The following is a 17481-nucleotide window of genomic DNA, read 5'->3' on the forward strand; positions in this document are numbered from 1 at the left end:
GAAAACTCCCCCAAACCCATTTGTGACCCCAGTTACCCCCCCCCCCAAAAAAAACAACCCTTATTTTGGGGAGAAATCCCCCAAAACCCGCAGTTTTGCCCCCCCCCCCCTTAAAATTTAGAGGAAAATCCCCTAAAAAAATACATTTCTTACCCCTGCGCCCCCCCCGACCCCAAATTTTGGGGGAAATCCCCTAAATCCCACTGTTTGGGACTCCCCCCCCACACCCAAACGATTTGGGGGGGGCATTTTGGGACCCCCCTTTACCTAAAACACCCTGGGGGGGGGGCATTTTGGGGTCCCCACCCCCACCCTGAATGATTTGGGGGGGGCATTTTGGGGCCCCCCCCTTACCTTTATGGCCTTGGGGGGGGGCATTGTAGGGCCCCTCCCACCCCAAATGATTTGGGGGGGGATTTTGAGGACCCCCCCCCCACCCTAAATCATTGGGGGCAGATTTTTGGGACCCCAACCCGCACCCTAAATAATTTGGGGGGGGGATTCTGGGCCCCCCCCTCCCTTAAACACCCGGGGGGGGTATTTTAGCCCCAAAATAGGGGGCCATATGTGAGCCCTCCCCCCCCCCAAAAAAGAACCAGAAGGGGGGCACCAAATGAGCGCCCCCCCCAATAAGGGGGGGGGGGGAGTCCTCAAATGAGCCCCCCCAAAAAAGAATTTAGGTAAATCCCCCCCCCCCAAAAAAAAAAGCCCCAAAATCCAGGGAAACGGCCCCAAAATCCGGGGCACGGCCCCAAAATCCGGGGAAACGGCCCCAAAAGCTGCTGCTTGTGACCCGTTTTGGGACCCCACACCCCCCCCGAAAAAACCACTAAAATTTCAGGGAATTCCCCCCAAAAACCTCTTCCCCCCCCCCCCCCCCCTCCAATCAGGGACCCACCAAAAGCCCCGAATTTGGGGGAAATGCCCCAAAAAGCTGCTGCTTGTGATGCTGGGGGGGGGGGGGGGCACGGGGACACCCCCTTAAAAAAAACCAAACTTTTTGGGGGGAAATCGCCCAAAACCTGCACTTTGTTACCCACGTTTGAGACCCCCCACCCCCACTGAAACCCCCCATATTTGGGGAAATCCCCCCAAAAGTCCCAAAATCAAGGGAAATTCCCCCAAAACCGCTGCTTGCGACCCCGTTTTGGGGCCCCCTCCTCAAAGAAAACACTAAGTTTGGGGAAATTTCCTCAAAAATCCTCAAATTTGGGGATTTTCCCGGAAAATCAGGTCCGGAACCCTGAAGTGTTGTTAGTTAATGGGCTGATATCTGACGTCAGCCAAAGGCAGAGAGGAATCCCTGAGGCACTGGAAAATGTAAAGGCTGAACATGCTTGTTCTTTTAGGCACTGAGCTGCACAGGAATACACAGGGTCACTTGCTGCTGACACATTCACTCTGGTCTTGGATGGTTTGTCAGGAATTCCTTGTACAGGAGGCTCGTAGTAGGCCAGGATATCCTGACCTTGCTCCACAGCAAGAGCTACAACGTCAGTCTCAGAAGTGCTGTAGAAAATCTGCAGCTGACCAAATCTTCCCTCACTAAAAGACATTATAATAAAATAAAGTTCTGTTAGTTGACAAAGGATGTCTAATATTCTACATGTTTCTGGGTTAATAATAGAAGTGAACAAAATCAACTGACCCTTTCTGAATTGCTGAAAAATTCCAAATAACACATCAAAATGCATTCCCTTTGAAACTAGTACCAGAATAACTGAGTTATCTTATTTTTTTGTGGATAGCAAGTTTGATTATTTATAGCTTAGGTAGTAGTCTGTTAAGAATGCATATTTGTAAACATTTGGTTCTAGGAGTTAACTTAGTCTTCTTCAGGACTTGGCAGCTCTCCTTACTTGCAAGGAAGAAAAAGCCGGTGACACCCAGACTTATCATCCTTCCTCTAGGATCACATGCATAAAACCTGTTTTCCTTCTCTTATTTTCATCCTGTAAGGGCTGGCCATTTTGTCCTCCTGTTCAAATCACAGGAACAGGCTACCATGCAGGTTTAAATGATTTGATGATTAAACGGACAAAATGAATAGTACACTGTGTACGCTGAGTTTACATTGTGCATTTCAATGTATACTACGTTTAAGTAATTTATGTAATACACAGACATCTACTTCAAAAACAATGTGTTTGAAATGAAAATACATTGAGATGGCAGATCAAAGAATTGATGCACATATTTTTATGAGAGGAGCATGAAATTTGACATTATAGTGGAAACAAAAGTGAAGAATAAATAGTAATTACAAATAAAGCAAACATTATACAAACCTTCGCCTGACTGTTATGTTTGCCAGCAAATTTCTTTCTAGTGGCTCCTGAACTCGATATAAGGATTGATGAAAGAAAACTGTGCCATAAGGATTATCATTGGCAGGTATTATAATACTTGCCACGCCATCTAACCCAATAGCACCACCATTGGAGGCCTGAGTTAATTCTACACGGACAATCTCAAAGAGAAGAAAAGAAAAAGAAGTAATGCAGCTAGACAATTTGTGGTTTTTCTAACAATAATTACAAGCAAAGTATAACATGAAATTATAGCACCTTCCTGCCGGAACATTTCTTGTTTTCCATCATACATATTTCTAGAACAAGTCAAAATTAATACCATCTTCAAGGAAGATGTAAGTGCTTGACTTACTTCTTCTATTTCTGGAACATCATCAGCCAGGATTTCCAATAGTAGCATCTGAAAGGCTTCCCCAGGGGCAAAAGTAATATTGCCTGAGGCAACCTGCAAGTCCTCATCAGCAGGGTGTCCACCAATGGTAGCAACCCACTCAACAGTAACGTTACCAAGTGTCCCAGCATTGCGGATTACTGGCAGATTTATGGGTACTGATCCAGATTCAGGCTCCTCCACAGTAAATTCGGTCATCTGGAACACTGAAGTGCAGCACAAAGAGGTGTATTTCATTAACAGTAATATTTAAAATAAAAACACCATCCTAGTTACTGAATTATATATTTTATTTCACTTGATTGCATTCATTTGCACAATTAAAAAAATGTTAATCAGGTTTAAACTTCAAATTGAACTTTCAGTATCATTTTATCTGCAAATAAAATTGGCATGAAAATTCAGCCCCCACCCAAGAGTTTATTCCAACGTATCCATTGTTCAAGGCTAGCCATGATCTAAGTTTTTAGAAGACGGTCAGAAGGTAATTTTTCCCAGTGAGGAAATTTTTTATCATTTTTTATGTCACGTATGGAAAAAATGTGTCAACATATTCCATCTAAATTGTTTCAAATATAAGTCTTTCTTGTATAAAATCTTTAGTTGTTAAGAATGAAGTTAATGAATTATCCATGTGGAATTATTTACTTTTGTCAATTTCCTTTACATTTTGCTGATAAAATGGAATAACTGAAATAAAGTAGGGTACTAAAGGGAGAAAGAGTAAGTCAAATAAAATGGCTGGAAAACATACACCAGAAATACTGAAATAGAAAAAATAAATAGAAAAGATAAATTTCTAAAATGTCATTAAATTTTTGAAATTACCATTTTTTTCTCAAAACCTGTGTAATGAAACTATTTTTGGAAAGTGTCCACAATCCATTTTACTGATAATGATAGAAAGAAGAAAAACTACAATAACTAACAACCAGAACATACAAGAATGCAATTTAAGTCATATTTGTACTTTCCAATTTCCCCAGATATTTAAACCTGCTTTGCCTGATTATTTTGTAAAACAATGACACTGCACTATCTAAACAGGTTTTGGCATGTAAACTTAAGCTTCAAGCTATTGCAGAAATGCAACATTTAGAATAGATAAAAAAATACAAATTAAATTAAAATCCATCCCCATTAGGAGACTCCAAAATCCACCTTCGTCTCACAAAATCTTGATATATAAGTTGACTGAATGCTTCAATTTCGCTATATAAGGGCACCATTTGCCCTTACTTACACGTTTTAATTTAGTTTATCTTATTTTGTCCTTTACTGTGTTCATCCAGACTTCCCTTTTTGTATTCTGAAAATTTTTATTCCATTGCCCAGTAATAACTCACCCACAAATCAGCAGATTGCTACTGGACAAGAGAAAATATGCAAATAAGACTCATTTACCAAAGGATCCAAACGGGTCATCAGAAGCCTCAATGGTTATGACTGCCCTCGTCAAAGATCCAAGCAAGGCTCCTCCTGTCGTTTGATTCAGCAGCTGAACATAAAAGGACTCCTCAACTTCAGGATTGATATCATTAATTATATAAATTGGCACAGCTTTACTTGTTTCTCCTTCTAGTAAGACAACATCTGATGAGGCTACACTGTAGTCCTCACCTAGATTTGTACATGAAAAAATAACAAAACAATCAAAACACAGAAGAATATTAAGGCATTCTGGTTCATTATGAAACATCACTAATGTTTATCAGCACTAATATTTATCTGTTCTTTTTGCATTCCCTTGTGTTCATATGTTGGTGTGTTTTTTTGTGTTTTTTTTTTCTTTATCTTCATACCCAGAAAATACAATTGTTTATTTCCTAGTGCCTTTTAGATATCTGGATGGATGAAAATAAATCTCATCTTGGCCAAAACAGAGTTTACACTGTCAGTCCAAGAAGCAATTACAAAAGGTCCATTATTATCTTCCATTGAGAAGATCACACAACTGTGACATTTCTATATTTGATTTCTGATAGTTGTCTGGCTTTCCAAGAGATAAAATGAAACAGAAGTACCTTTTTCAAAGGAGATTTTACTAAAGGACATAAGGTCACTCCTTCCCTCGTGGAGCTTTTCAGGGATCACCTGAGAGCTTTACCTTTCATTTGCAAAGTAAAAGTCTTCTTGAATTGTGCTTAACATTTGTCTGTTTCACAGAGGAGTCACCAGCTCTCAATTTCCCTCCAAGAAACTCAAATAAGCCATGTATGGTAGGTTGAAATATGTACAAAGGACTAAGTACTAGCTATATATACTACTACAGGATTTTTTATTTTATTTTATTTTTTTGAGAAAGTGAGTGGCCACCAGGGAAACAAACAGCCAATTCCTTTCCTTAGTTTTCTTGCTAGATTCTTCAGTGATGATATCTCTGAGTTTTTTTAAATTTGATGTAAGGTCTCTTCTATAGGACCTGAATTCCTGTCTCCTAAGTACACTCAGTAAGTATCTCACACTTTGGTATTTTTTCTACTTGTTTTACTAGACTGCATTCAATACACACTTGCTTGCTTTGGTTGCTCGAAGCATACAGTATGCTCTTTCTGGTTTAACACAGAATGTGTATTTCTGCTATTTTGATTTCTTACCAGCTGTTGCAGTTATTGGCATAGCTTTGAATTTCACAGAAACATCTGCAAAAATTCCCCCAGTTCTGGTCACGTTAATGATTGGTCCAACATAATTTTCAGCAACTCGCACAGCTGAAGCTGAAAGCTGAAGTGTTCCAAAAGCATCATCATTGGCATTGATAATTACATGAGCTATAGTCTCACCCACTGATCCAAGACGAGGAGAATTTACAACTGAAATATAAAAAAAACCTCTTAGAGCAAGCCTGAAATGCCTCCTATATATGGCTATACTGTTCATATACATACACCTGAGTTTAGTGGATGGCCACTACTAGCTTTCAATAAAATTTTCATTTTAGATTTGGACAAAATATAACTACAAACTGCACAAGCATATTTTTGATGTTTGAATTATATTATGTCAGAAAATCCACATTCTTACTAACTTATTATTCTACCCTGCTGTGGAGCATACAAAACACCAGTTCTTTGAAGAGGTGAGGTACTAGCAAAATTACTTATTTATTTGTCCATAGGACAATAGAATTTTACACTAGCAATGATGAACTATAAGTAACCTTTCAGTTTCCCAGTAGAATTTTTTGTAGTGTTTCCCTTAAAAATCAAGATTAATGTGGGAGAGTCATGGGGGAGAGGGAAGGGAAATTAGGCATGCCAAGAAGCTCTTAAGCATAAATAAGGCTGTAATGACCTGAATTTATCTGATCGGGCAAACATCCTCTACGCTAAAAAGCCAGCATGAAGCTGCAATTCTACACCACTTAATGTTTAAAAGGCTTTTTTCGCTTTCAGTAAGTGCAACTAGCTTATTTCCTATCATTGTGCTTTACAGAAACAACAGGTGAGCAGGTATTAGCACACAAAACCAATACAGTAATACAGTTGGCCTAAAACACCTGGGATAAAGCAGATGCAGAAGGGAGAAAGAAATGTCCACCCCTGACAAAATTTTGTGGTAAAGGAAATATATGCTGACACACAGAATCTTCATACTTAATGTGAGATACTCTGACATATAACTTACAGGATTCTTAACTATACAGAGTTAGGCAGAGGTAAAATTTTACTGTAATTTCAATTGCTGCATTTTATCCTATTAAATATAAATATTAGCCTACATATTTAAGCTTTTGGTTTACATATGAAAGACACTTACTTGGCCGATCCTGTACTTTGTCGATCAAAACAGTATTGTTTAGCTCCACAAAAACAGATTCTGACCTCTCAGGATCATAATCATCCAAAATAGGCAAAGATATTGTGGCTTCGCTTTCATTGGCTGCGAAGATCACATAACCAGTAATGGGTATATAATCTTCTCCTTGTATTGCTCTAACAACATCAGGTGGAAGAAAGGGTGACTTTTCATCATCACCTAAAGTTCTGTATGTAACCACTACTGTACCAAGAAGACCACCAAGCCTTACTATTGTCAGGGAGATATTTTTTGTTTCTTCCTCAACTTTTATTGGTCTGTTTCTCTCAGAAAAGATGAACAGTCCATATGGATCATCATTAGCTAAAACTGTTAATGTTGCATTAGTGTGATTTCCAAGACGACCACCGGACACATTGATGATCAAAACTGAAAACACCTGATCCAGTTCAGGCACGTTGTCAGGAGAAACTTGTATGGTAATATTTGCTCTCACTTGGCCAACATCAAATGTTACATTCCCATATGCAGAGACCAGGTCTTCTGTAAGATCACAGACTATGACCCAATACAGAGTCACCTCAGACAGGGCCCCATGAGTTCTCACAACCTAAGTGGAAAACACAAAGATTTATGTATTTCTTTGTACTATAAGAAAGAAGAACATAAAAGTGTAAAATGGCATACAGCAAAGTCACAGAATCACAGAATATCCTGAGTTACAAAAGATCCACAGGGATTATCAGGTCCAACACCTGACTCCACACAGGACCACCCAAAATCAAATCGCATGTCTGACAGAGTAGTCCAAATGCTTCTTGAACTCTGGCAGCTCAGTGCTGTGACCATGTCCCTGGGGAGCCTGTCCCAGTGCCCGACCACCTCTGGGTGCAGAACCTTTCCCTAACCCCCAGCCTGACCCTCCCCTGTCCCAGCCCCATGCCGTTCCCTCGGGTCCTGTCGCTGTCCCCAGAGAGCAGAGCTCAGCGCCTGCCCCTCCGCTCCCCTCGTGAGGGAGCTGCAGGCCGCCATGAGGCCTCCCCTCGGCCTGCTCTGCTCTGGGCTGAACAAACCCAGGGACCTCAGCCGCTCCTCATACTTCTTGCCCTCTAGACCCTTCACCACCATAGTAGCCCTCCTTTGGATGCTCTCTAATAGTTTATGTCCTTCATATATTGTAGCACACACAGTGCTAGAGGTGAGGCTTCACCAGCACAGAGCAGAGCAGGACAATCCCTTCCCTTGACCATCCAGCATTGCTGTGCCTTATGCTCCAGAACACAGTTGACCATTTTGGCTGCTAAGGCACACTGCTGGTTCATATTTCTCTTGCTGTCAAGCAAAACCCCCAGATCCCTTTCCATGGGGCTGCTCTTCAGCCTCTTGTCCCCAGGCCTGTCCGTACAGCCAGCATTGCCCCTTGCCAGGTGCAGAATCCAGCACTTCCTCGTTTAACTTAATTCCAGTCAACTGTGACCTCTCCAGACTCCAAGACTATTGAAAAATTATTGAGAGAGGTCTTGCAATGACATCAGCCAGCTCTTTCTGTACTTTGGGATTAATCCCACTGGACCCCATAGACTTATATGCATCCAGCTGGAGCAGCAAATCCTGCACAAGTTCAAAGTTGGCTGGGAGTTTATCATCATCACAGTCCTGAAATTCAGAGCTTTGGGTGTCCCCGAGCCCATCATTGGTGTTAAAGACAGAGGCAAAGAAGGCATTAACCTCTGCTTTATTGGCGTACTTATTTGTGAGGTTACCAACCTCAACAAGTAATGGATCAATGTTTTCTCTGCTCCTCCTTTTGCTGTTAGCATACTTTAAAAAAAGCACTTTTTGTTGTCCCCACAGTACTGGCCAGCTTCAACTCTGAGTGAACATCACCTCTGTAGTCCTTGTTCAACTGACCTTGCTTCCAATGCCCACAGATTTTCCTTTTTCGCCTAAATTCTAGAATAAGATCCCTGCTCAGCCAAGCTGGCCTTCTGCCCAGCTTGCTCAACTTCTGACTCTTTGGAATTGCCTGTTCCTGTGCTCTTAAGAGGTGTTACTTAACTAACCAGCACTGATGGACTCCAATACCTTCAAAAGCAGGTTCCAAGGGGACCTCACAAACTAGTTCACTGAGTAGTCTGAAGTCTGCTGTCTCCATAGCTAGGGCTGAACTTTTGCTGGCAGTTTTCCTCCTATTACCAAAGATTTTAAACTCAGCCATCTCATGGTCACTATGGCCAGGACAGCCTCCAATCACCACTTCACCCACAAGACCCTCACTGTTTACAAGCAACAAATCTGGAGGGCACCTTTCTTAGTCAGCTTCCAGAGTAACTGTACCAACAAGTTATTGTTAACGTGCCTCAGGAATTTCCAGTACCTGTTTGTATTGGCTGTATGGTATTCCCAGCTAACATCTGGGAAGTTGAAGTCACCCACAGGGACAAGGGCAGATGACCTAGAGATATCCCTTAGTTCATTATAGAATAATTTGGCAATGTTGTCCTCCTGGCTGGGTGGTCTATAGCAGACTCCCACAACAACTTCATCTTATTGTTATAACTTATTTCCATGTCCCTTAATCCTTACCCGGAGGATCTTAAGCATGTCATTGCCAACTGCAAGCTGCACACAATCCAGCCCCTCCATTATATACAGTGCAAAGTCATTGACATGATGAGTTAAAAATAAACTAATTTTAAAAACAGTGTAATCTTTATCATCTTAGCTTTGCTGTATTTGTTGTGTCATCAGCACTTACTTTAAAATATTCATACCTCAAATGTAAACAAGTAGAAGTAAATTTAAACTTATATAAAACATTTTAGTTTTAAGCTGAAAGATACACTTTAGAAAGTGAAGTATAAAATGTCAAGACAAATGTACATGATAAAGTTAAGTTAAAATGCTGTAGACCTATTATAAAAATATTGCAGAATGCTCTGTAAAATAGACATAAAAGAGGATTGCATAGCAATATGAGACCCAAAACTTTCTAACCTGCAACATAATATTGCTATCTCCATCTTCAGGCTCAGTTCCATTTACCGAGAGTGACTCAGTACTGAACTCAAAGACGCCATGAGCATCATCAGAAGCCTCAATAGTCACAACGATGTGGGATGCAATTCCCAAGCTGGCTGTAAGTGCAAGTGCCAAAATGAGTTATTTTTTTATACCATCTTTTCTTAAAAGCTAAGGAAGTTTGTTACAAAAAGCACACAGAAAAGCATAACTGGAATATTTCTGCTGTTTTGCATTTTGTGGTGTGTTTTTTTTTTGTTTTAAATGTGGAATAATTATCCACATGGATAAGGAACTCACTTTCAATAATGCAGTCCTGGCAGCCCTTCTATGGAACAACACTCCAAAGCAACATATAAAATGCAAATATTTTAAGAGAGGATCAAAAATAAAATTACTTGTCTAATTAAGGAAAATGAACTAGAATTTAGGGTAGGGGAGAGTTACGTGGTAAAACACAGTGTAAGCAGTGCAGACAGGACAAAAGCAGGTACTATTTTAACTGAAGCTGGAACAAAGAAAAAGCTAGTCCAGGAAATTCTACTACTGTAATGATCATCTTGTGTGAGATAACTTGCTGCTTAGAAAGAGAAAGAGCCTGTCATTTTAAAAAAAATCTGGAAACACAGAAGAGGAAACAACACTTCCCAGGAAGTTCCAAAAAGTGGTTAAACCACAGACTTACTCTCAGGTTCAAACTGAACTCCTTTGTATTTTCAAATAAAACAGAAAATCAGGCTGTCACTGTGGAATAAATTATTTGATTTCGATAATGGGTGCTAACACAATATTTTCAGGTCTCTAGGGTTTAATTCAAAATCCGCCATCATTAGCGTTTCCCTCATAGTAGGTGCTTTTGTTTTCATCTTATTTCTGCATATTGTATGTTTTTAATTTTCTCAAGATTAAATTATCTTTGTTTTCTGTATGTTGTGACAAAAATAGACTTCAAAAATGAAAAATAATCAAAGCATTCTTTTAGAAAAAAAAGAGCTAACACCACTTTTTATTAAGAGTATTTTTGAGATGCAGAGATCAAAGCATAAAGCAAGTGGCAAAAGAAAGTATCAAAACACACAGTCAGGTAATTTTTAAATTACCTTAAATTTAAAAAGTTTCTCTCCTCTTTGCTCTCCAGAAAATTTTACAAAATTTACAAACAAAGCTAATTTTTCTAACTACTTCTGGAATAACTACATTGTGTTCTATAAAAATACAGCTTTGAAGATAGAGAAGCTGTTATTTTCTGTATTACGGTTAGTATTGACTGTTGTTGAAATTAAGCCTTTTTTAAAATGGGAAAGAATGTTTTGACAGGACTCTATGATATATCTCAAACCACAAGCAAAATAACACTATGATAAACTGTGTCAGTAGTGTAGTTCATGAGGGATATTACAGTTAGCATAAAGAAATAAAGATTAATCCAAAATGCTTACCATGCTGATGGACAGTTGGAAGGAAGAAATCCATGTTCCCATCACCACTACCACTGCCATCATTTCTAAAGAGCTCAGCAACTTTAAGATGACAGACATACAGATATATACACATATATACATTTATAAATCAGAGCGCAAGCAAAGAGAAATTTAAACTATTCTGGACAACAGGAAAAAAAGAGGGAAGCACTCTAGGAAGGTATCAACTTTGCTTCTGAAAGTGTACAGGAGTTCTAATAAAGACTGAAATATTTACATATGCCACCTCTTACTTAATTTATGACATTGGAAATAGCAATGGGAAGTCAGAATGAAAGAAAACACATACACATAGTTTATCTTTCCTCTCTTTCCCTCTTTGTGTCCCCATTTTGTATTTCCCCTTTCTCACTCCTAACTGAGGCTTGTCATGGAGGAATCTAAATTGAAAAAAAAAAAAAAAAAAAAGGTAGGGGAGACGATAAAGTCCCTCAAGCTCCTTATTCTAATATTTTCTCACAAAGTGAAAATGTTGGGAAAATCTGCAGAAAACTTAACTAATGGGGACTTCATAAGCTTTGTGTTTGTGTTGGAAAGGCCAAAAAGAAGGCTCATTTTAAAAAGGCTATATAGTTACTGGATTACTAAAGTTAGTTGTAAATTTTCTGTCACAACAATTTGAAAGAGAAAAGTTTGACTCCTTTTAACAAAACAACTATTCAACCAAAAAGACAAAATACGTGAAAAGTCTCAAGACTTTACCAAAAGAATCACTGAGACCATGTTGCACCATAGACACATACAATCATAGCAGAGAGCTGGATTAATTCAAGGAAATCTGATACATCCTCCCAGAAGGGACCACACTTGCAATTTCTGAATTGTTTAAAAAAATAACATCAGTTTAAAAAAAAAAAATCAATTTATGGCTGTCAGTGTTTCTAATTACTTTTCCCTCCAACAAGCTTTACAATCTCCGTTAAAATTTTTCTCAAATGGAAAAAAAAATCTGTAAGGTATTCAGGGGTTTATGTGGCAGCACCACTATGCTTTGCCGTCCCTTCAGACTAGCCCTTCAAACCAATAATTCTTTCAAGTGTTTGTCTTGTTCTTACAGACAGTTATCTACGAGCTACCTCTGCAGCTACAGCTCAGCAAACTCCCTATGGCCCTCAACATCCACAGCCTATTACTGCTATAATCCATTTGACCTATGTATTGCAGTTCTTCTGATTTCACTCATGTGGAAGAAAAAACAAAACAAAACAAAAAAAAACCAAAACAAACAAACAAAAACACAACACTTTGACTGTTTAGCCTTAAATATTTTATAAATATTCCATATTTTTGAAATGCAACATATTGCTAATATATTTTTGCATTATTTTAGTTCTCATTACCAACCATGAAGTTATACAAAGTGAAAAGCAGCAATTGCCTTTAGATGACCTAACAGATGGCAGTGATACACTTTCCCTAATACATGGTAATAATATACTTGCTATGGGATCTGGTTGTTTCCACCAAGGATTAAGAAAAGAACTGAGGAACAGTTCTTCCCTACGAAAAAAGACAGCTGTATGGGGGTGGGGATGTAGAGGTGCTTTTTGTTTGTTTTCAGAAATAACATAGAAAATAATGCCAAGAAAGACAAGATTTTTATGAACGAGTAGAGGTCATGAAAATACAACTAAGGGACTGATATATGTGCCTTACCTCCTCCCTCTGGGTTCAACAGCTCCACTTTAAACGTTTTTTCTAATTCAGGAATAGTATTATCAGTGATGTTAACAGTAATGTACTTGTATCTTTCTCCTGGCTGAAATTCCAGTGTACCCACAACAGCCTGCAATATAAGAGCTCTTCATATTTTTGTTCAAGTCTAATGTTTTCATCCATGTAAAAAAAAGAAACAGAACCTTCATTTTGTCTTTTTCAAAACATCTACTTTTCCTCACTTAAGCTTTAAAAAAAAATCTGAAAAATCTGTTTTACAAAAGAAAAAAAAAAAGAAGAAGACATCTAAGTTGACATACTGGTGAGCATCTGCATTCATGTACATTTTTCTTATTTTTCTGCACAAATGATCAGTTGGACAAGCAAGTGCAGATACACGCAGGTTATTTTGCTAGGCATATACAAATCCCAGTATGTACAAGCATAATGTTAACCTGTACATGCACTTGAATAATATGGTCTGTAACAACAGCAAAACTCACAAATTGCTACACTGGAAACTCTGTTAAGAAAAAAAAAAAAAGTTCAAAACCAGAGGCTTTTCCTAGACAATGCAACTTACTGCAGAGAAAAGAATGGAGAAGTCACATGATGTATATTTTTAAGTGAATATTACATATCCATTTGCCACATCACCTTGTAAAGTAGTCTTTCTGTGAAAGAATCATAGCTGGGCTAGAGCAGTCAAACTGAAAGCTATCTCCACGATAAATAACTCTAATTAATTCCAAAACAATTATACCACCTTGGCAGTTGCCATACCTGATAATCTTTGGGACTGAAAGCTGTGACTGGCACTGTTCTGTATTCCACCAGAACTGTTCCAAGAAGGCCTTGTGCACGAACTACCAGTAATCTGACGTGTCCAGCTTCTTCTTTAATAGTAATATGGGGCACAGAAGAGGCTGGAAGAATCATTTTATCACCTGGCTGAGGAGGTGGCCCCACAGAGAACTGGAGCAGACCTGGAAGACAAGAATTACTACTTACATGGCTTTTCATAACAAATTTTAAAGATGATAAACAATTTAAATAAAGTGATTGATAACATATCTTGTGATGGTTCTGAAATTAAAAACCACATATACCAGTATACCCTTAAGCCTCAATCACACTATTTCCAGAGATGTGCTGTGTGCCTTACCCTCTCTCACTGATATTCTTGTCAGTCTTGATAAAAGGCACAGCACAATAATAAAACCTTCTCTTCCCAAAAGAGCCTCACAGGCCACGGTTTTGCGTATTTACTGGTACAAGACATATGGAGAAATGACTCTCATTGTCAGGAATTCTCATTTGATGAAAAACCTGGACAGGATCAACTACATGCAGAGCCTTTATTTGCCCTCACAAGAGAATCATTGCTTGTTTGGTCAGGGAAGATTTGAGGCCTTTTTGTAAAATTATAAAAGAAAACTAATTCAGTATTCATTCATGTATATAAACAATGAATTAATTCAAGTTAGATAAAGTGGAATATATGAGATTGCTTCCTCAACTATTACAACCAAGCAAAGTTTTCATCTGACTGGAAAGAACTACACAATAATCTGAAACAAAGCTGTATAATTCCCATCATTGTTACCGTATGGGTGGTCACTGGCTTTGATGCTGATATCAGTAGTTTCCTTTTCTGGATCTATACTTGCTCCACTGGTAGGAGTTGAACCTAGTTTCCCATCTCCAGACACTGCAGAGACTAATGTCACACGGAAATATTCATTTAACTCCGGAATGTCATCATCAATAACATGCAAATTTAACACCTAGAGAAGGACCAAATCATGGAGAAATCAAACCATGCAACATTCTTTGATTAGTCAGTCAGCTGTATCTGCTGTATAGTTCTGAAAGCAAAGGACACTATTTTTGCTCTCCACATAAATTCAACTAATTTCTAAGATAACATTTTATGTCTAGAATATGCTTTCCAAAAACAATGCTTCCAAGCTACTGGAAATGGAAGGCATATTTTCTGAATTGTTTCAAACTACATAAATAAGTGATAATAAATACTTGTTTGGTTGGTTTTGTATATCTTCACAAAAGCAGAGTTTAATTTCCATGTACTGAACATGAAATATCTGATAAATTTTAAAATCTTTTTGAAATTATGCTTATGAAGAGACATTACAGTGATTAATCCAATTTAGAGAGCAAATAAATTGAGCTTATTATACCACCTGACACTTTGACCTGCAGATCATACGATTTACTAACATAACCTTGCTCTAAACACGCTAACACATTCACTTCAGAAAATTCCATCTTTCTTTATGTTTCGATATGGTCGGACAAACATATAGAAAACATTTAAGTAGCTGATCATATTTAGAGGCATGGTAATGAGTAGATTACAAATGTCAGTTGAAAGTCCCTTAGGATATCCCACCTGAAGAGCAGCTTGCTACCAGCCCGTTTCTTAGAGCCATGCACATTAGCTCCTCTGTATGTATGCAGTAAATTGGACCAGTAAGCTGTGTAGCAAGAGCCTACATCAGCCATTTTCTGCCACTAGATAGAGTAATGTGGGCCTCGTCTATGTTGCCATGCTAGAAAAGCTTTGGAAATTTCTGCTATATATGATTGTATGAAATGCAGTAATATCATTTCACAGAGAAATAAAGCTGAATGAACAAACTATTATAACATGAATGAACTATTTTCAGATACCACACGCTTTTGCCAGTCATCACATTATCCAGATTCACAGTTCTAGTGAAGTCACTGGGATCCCTGCAAATGACTTCAGCGAATTTGAGTCCACATTGACTTCTGCAGCCTGATATAAGTGAAACTGAGGATGGTATTTTCTACTCACAATTCATCCTTATTATACAAACAATAATAGAAAGTGTATGTTGTTTCTACAGTACTGTGGTCCCGCACCACTTCTTCAAATAAATTTAACAATTCTGTGCTGTACATCAGGATTGAATTCATTGAAACAGATTATTTTTATTTCTATTTCTAGCACACGCTGTTTATTACCACAGAATTTTAATCATAGGACAGCCCACGTTGGATGGGACATCAAAAGATGAAGTTCAATGTTTCATGGAAAAAAAAAAAATAGATGAAATAATCCAGCACCATGTTCAACTGCATCTTAAGCACCCCTGGTGATGGGAATTCTACCATAGAACCATACATTGGTTTGGGCTGGAAGGGACCTTAAAGCCCACCCAGCGCCACCCCCTGCCATGGGCAGGGACACCTCCCCCCAGCCCAGGCTGCCCTCAGCCCCATCCAGCCTGGCCTTGGGCTCTGCCAGGGATGGGGCAGCCGCAGCTCCTCTGGGCAGCCTGGGCCTGGGCCTCACCGCCCTCTGAGGGAAGAATTTCCTCCTTCGCCCCCTCCCTCGCCCTGCTGCCCACGCTGCTGTTGGTGCAGCCCAGGGTACGGGTGGCTTTCTGGGCTGCAAGCACACATTGCCGGCTCATGTCGAGCTTCTCATCAACCACCACGCCCAGGTCCTTCCCCCCCCAAGGGGTGCTCTCAGTGCTTTCTCTGCCCAGCCTGTGTTTGTGCTTGGGATTGCCCTGGCCCAGATGCTGAGGTCGGGACAACCCGACCCTGTCCCTAAGGAAGTCGTTCCAGTAGTTGTAAAAAATTTCAAGACAAAACCTCTCCCACTCTATCTTTGTACTCTTTGCCCTCTGTCTTCTCCTGTGGTTTCTTGAGAAGAGAGAGCCTCTGTCAACTCTGGAGCTGCCCTTTAGGTACTGTAATAATGGGATCAAAGTCCCCTTCTAAAGGGTGAAAAGATCTAACCCCTTGAGTCTTTCCTTAGAGGACAGGTTCTCCAGCTCTTTGATCATCTTTCTGGCCCTCTTTTGGACCTCCAGTCTGCCCACATAATTTTTTAATTGTGGGCCTCTGTAGCTTTGAATTCCTACTCTTCAGTGTATCCTGGTATCCTGGTATTTCTTTTTTCTTTTTCTTTTTTTTTTAAACTAATTCAGATAAGGAATTTCGTAAGACTTTTAGAAAGCTTTCTCAGAAGCAGCTAAAGCTTCCCTTATGTATCATTTCTCTTTCTCTCCCCCAACTCAGAGATGCAATTCTGATTACCAATTTCAGGTGTCTCTAAGGCCAGAATATTGAATAATTTCCTTATGTTCCAGTTGCTCGCACACTTTATGCAGAGGAATAGATTAAAGCAGACAGTAATCATTTCAGGGAGACTCAAAAACAGCTATTGTTACAAGAACACCTTTAATCTCCTGTTTCTGATTTTGAATTTAAAAGGAGACAGAACCTGGATAGCCTTGAGTGCAAGAACAGCAATGAATCTTACTATTGCCTATTTAATTGTTGTGGACATAAATTTGAGTTACAACACTCAGATCAAACCTGATCATTTTCCAATTTCGAAAGTACATGGACTATCTACACTTTTTAAAGTATATGTACACATACACATAAATACAGTTAATATTTTTTATGTATATGTACATATATCTAATATGTACATGCACACATGGTGACTTTTGAACTGACATATACACAGAGCTACAAATAACACTTTCTTGTTGTCAGGGATGGAAAAAAAGAAAGAAAGAAAATATATATATAACAAAAAAATAACAACATAAAATAACAAAATAAAAAATAATAATAAGAAAAGCCATGTGAAGTAAACACTCTCTAGTATGCAAACCAGCCAAGCACCCTCAGAAGGTATTTTCCAGGAGGTTTGTAAAGGACAGGATGAATTGTTAATAGGAAGGTAGGGTTTACCTCTGATCTCTGCCAAGGAACGAATGTGATAGTGCCACTGCTATTAGAAAAATCGGTAACAGAGTAATTAATGCCAGTGGAATCAACCTGTGAGATA

At 39.0% G+C, this 17481-nt stretch overlaps 1 protein-coding gene across 1 annotated transcript; it reads right to left on the reverse strand.

Moving 5' to 3' along the window:
- Positions 1 to 4926: 4926 nt before the first annotated feature.
- LOC310890756 (adhesion G-protein coupled receptor V1-like) lies at positions 4927 to 13466 on the reverse strand. The gene is made up of 5 exons (XM_083853085.1): positions 12621 to 13466; positions 10923 to 11003; positions 9460 to 9599; positions 6463 to 7072; positions 4927 to 5516 (listed from the first exon to the last, which is right to left on the reverse strand). Exons 2-5 carry the CDS (start codon positions 10954 to 10956, stop codon positions 5284 to 5286), a joined length of 1017 nt encoding a protein of 338 aa, XP_083709211.1. The 5' UTR covers positions 10957 to 11003; positions 12621 to 13466; the 3' UTR covers positions 4927 to 5283.
- Positions 13467 to 17481: the final 4015 nt, after the last annotated feature.

Source organism: Anser anser, assembly GCF_964211835.1.
Source record: "Anser anser genome assembly, contig: HAP1_SCAFFOLD_187, whole genome shotgun sequence".
NCBI lineage: Eukaryota > Metazoa > Chordata > Aves > Anseriformes > Anatidae > Anser > Anser anser.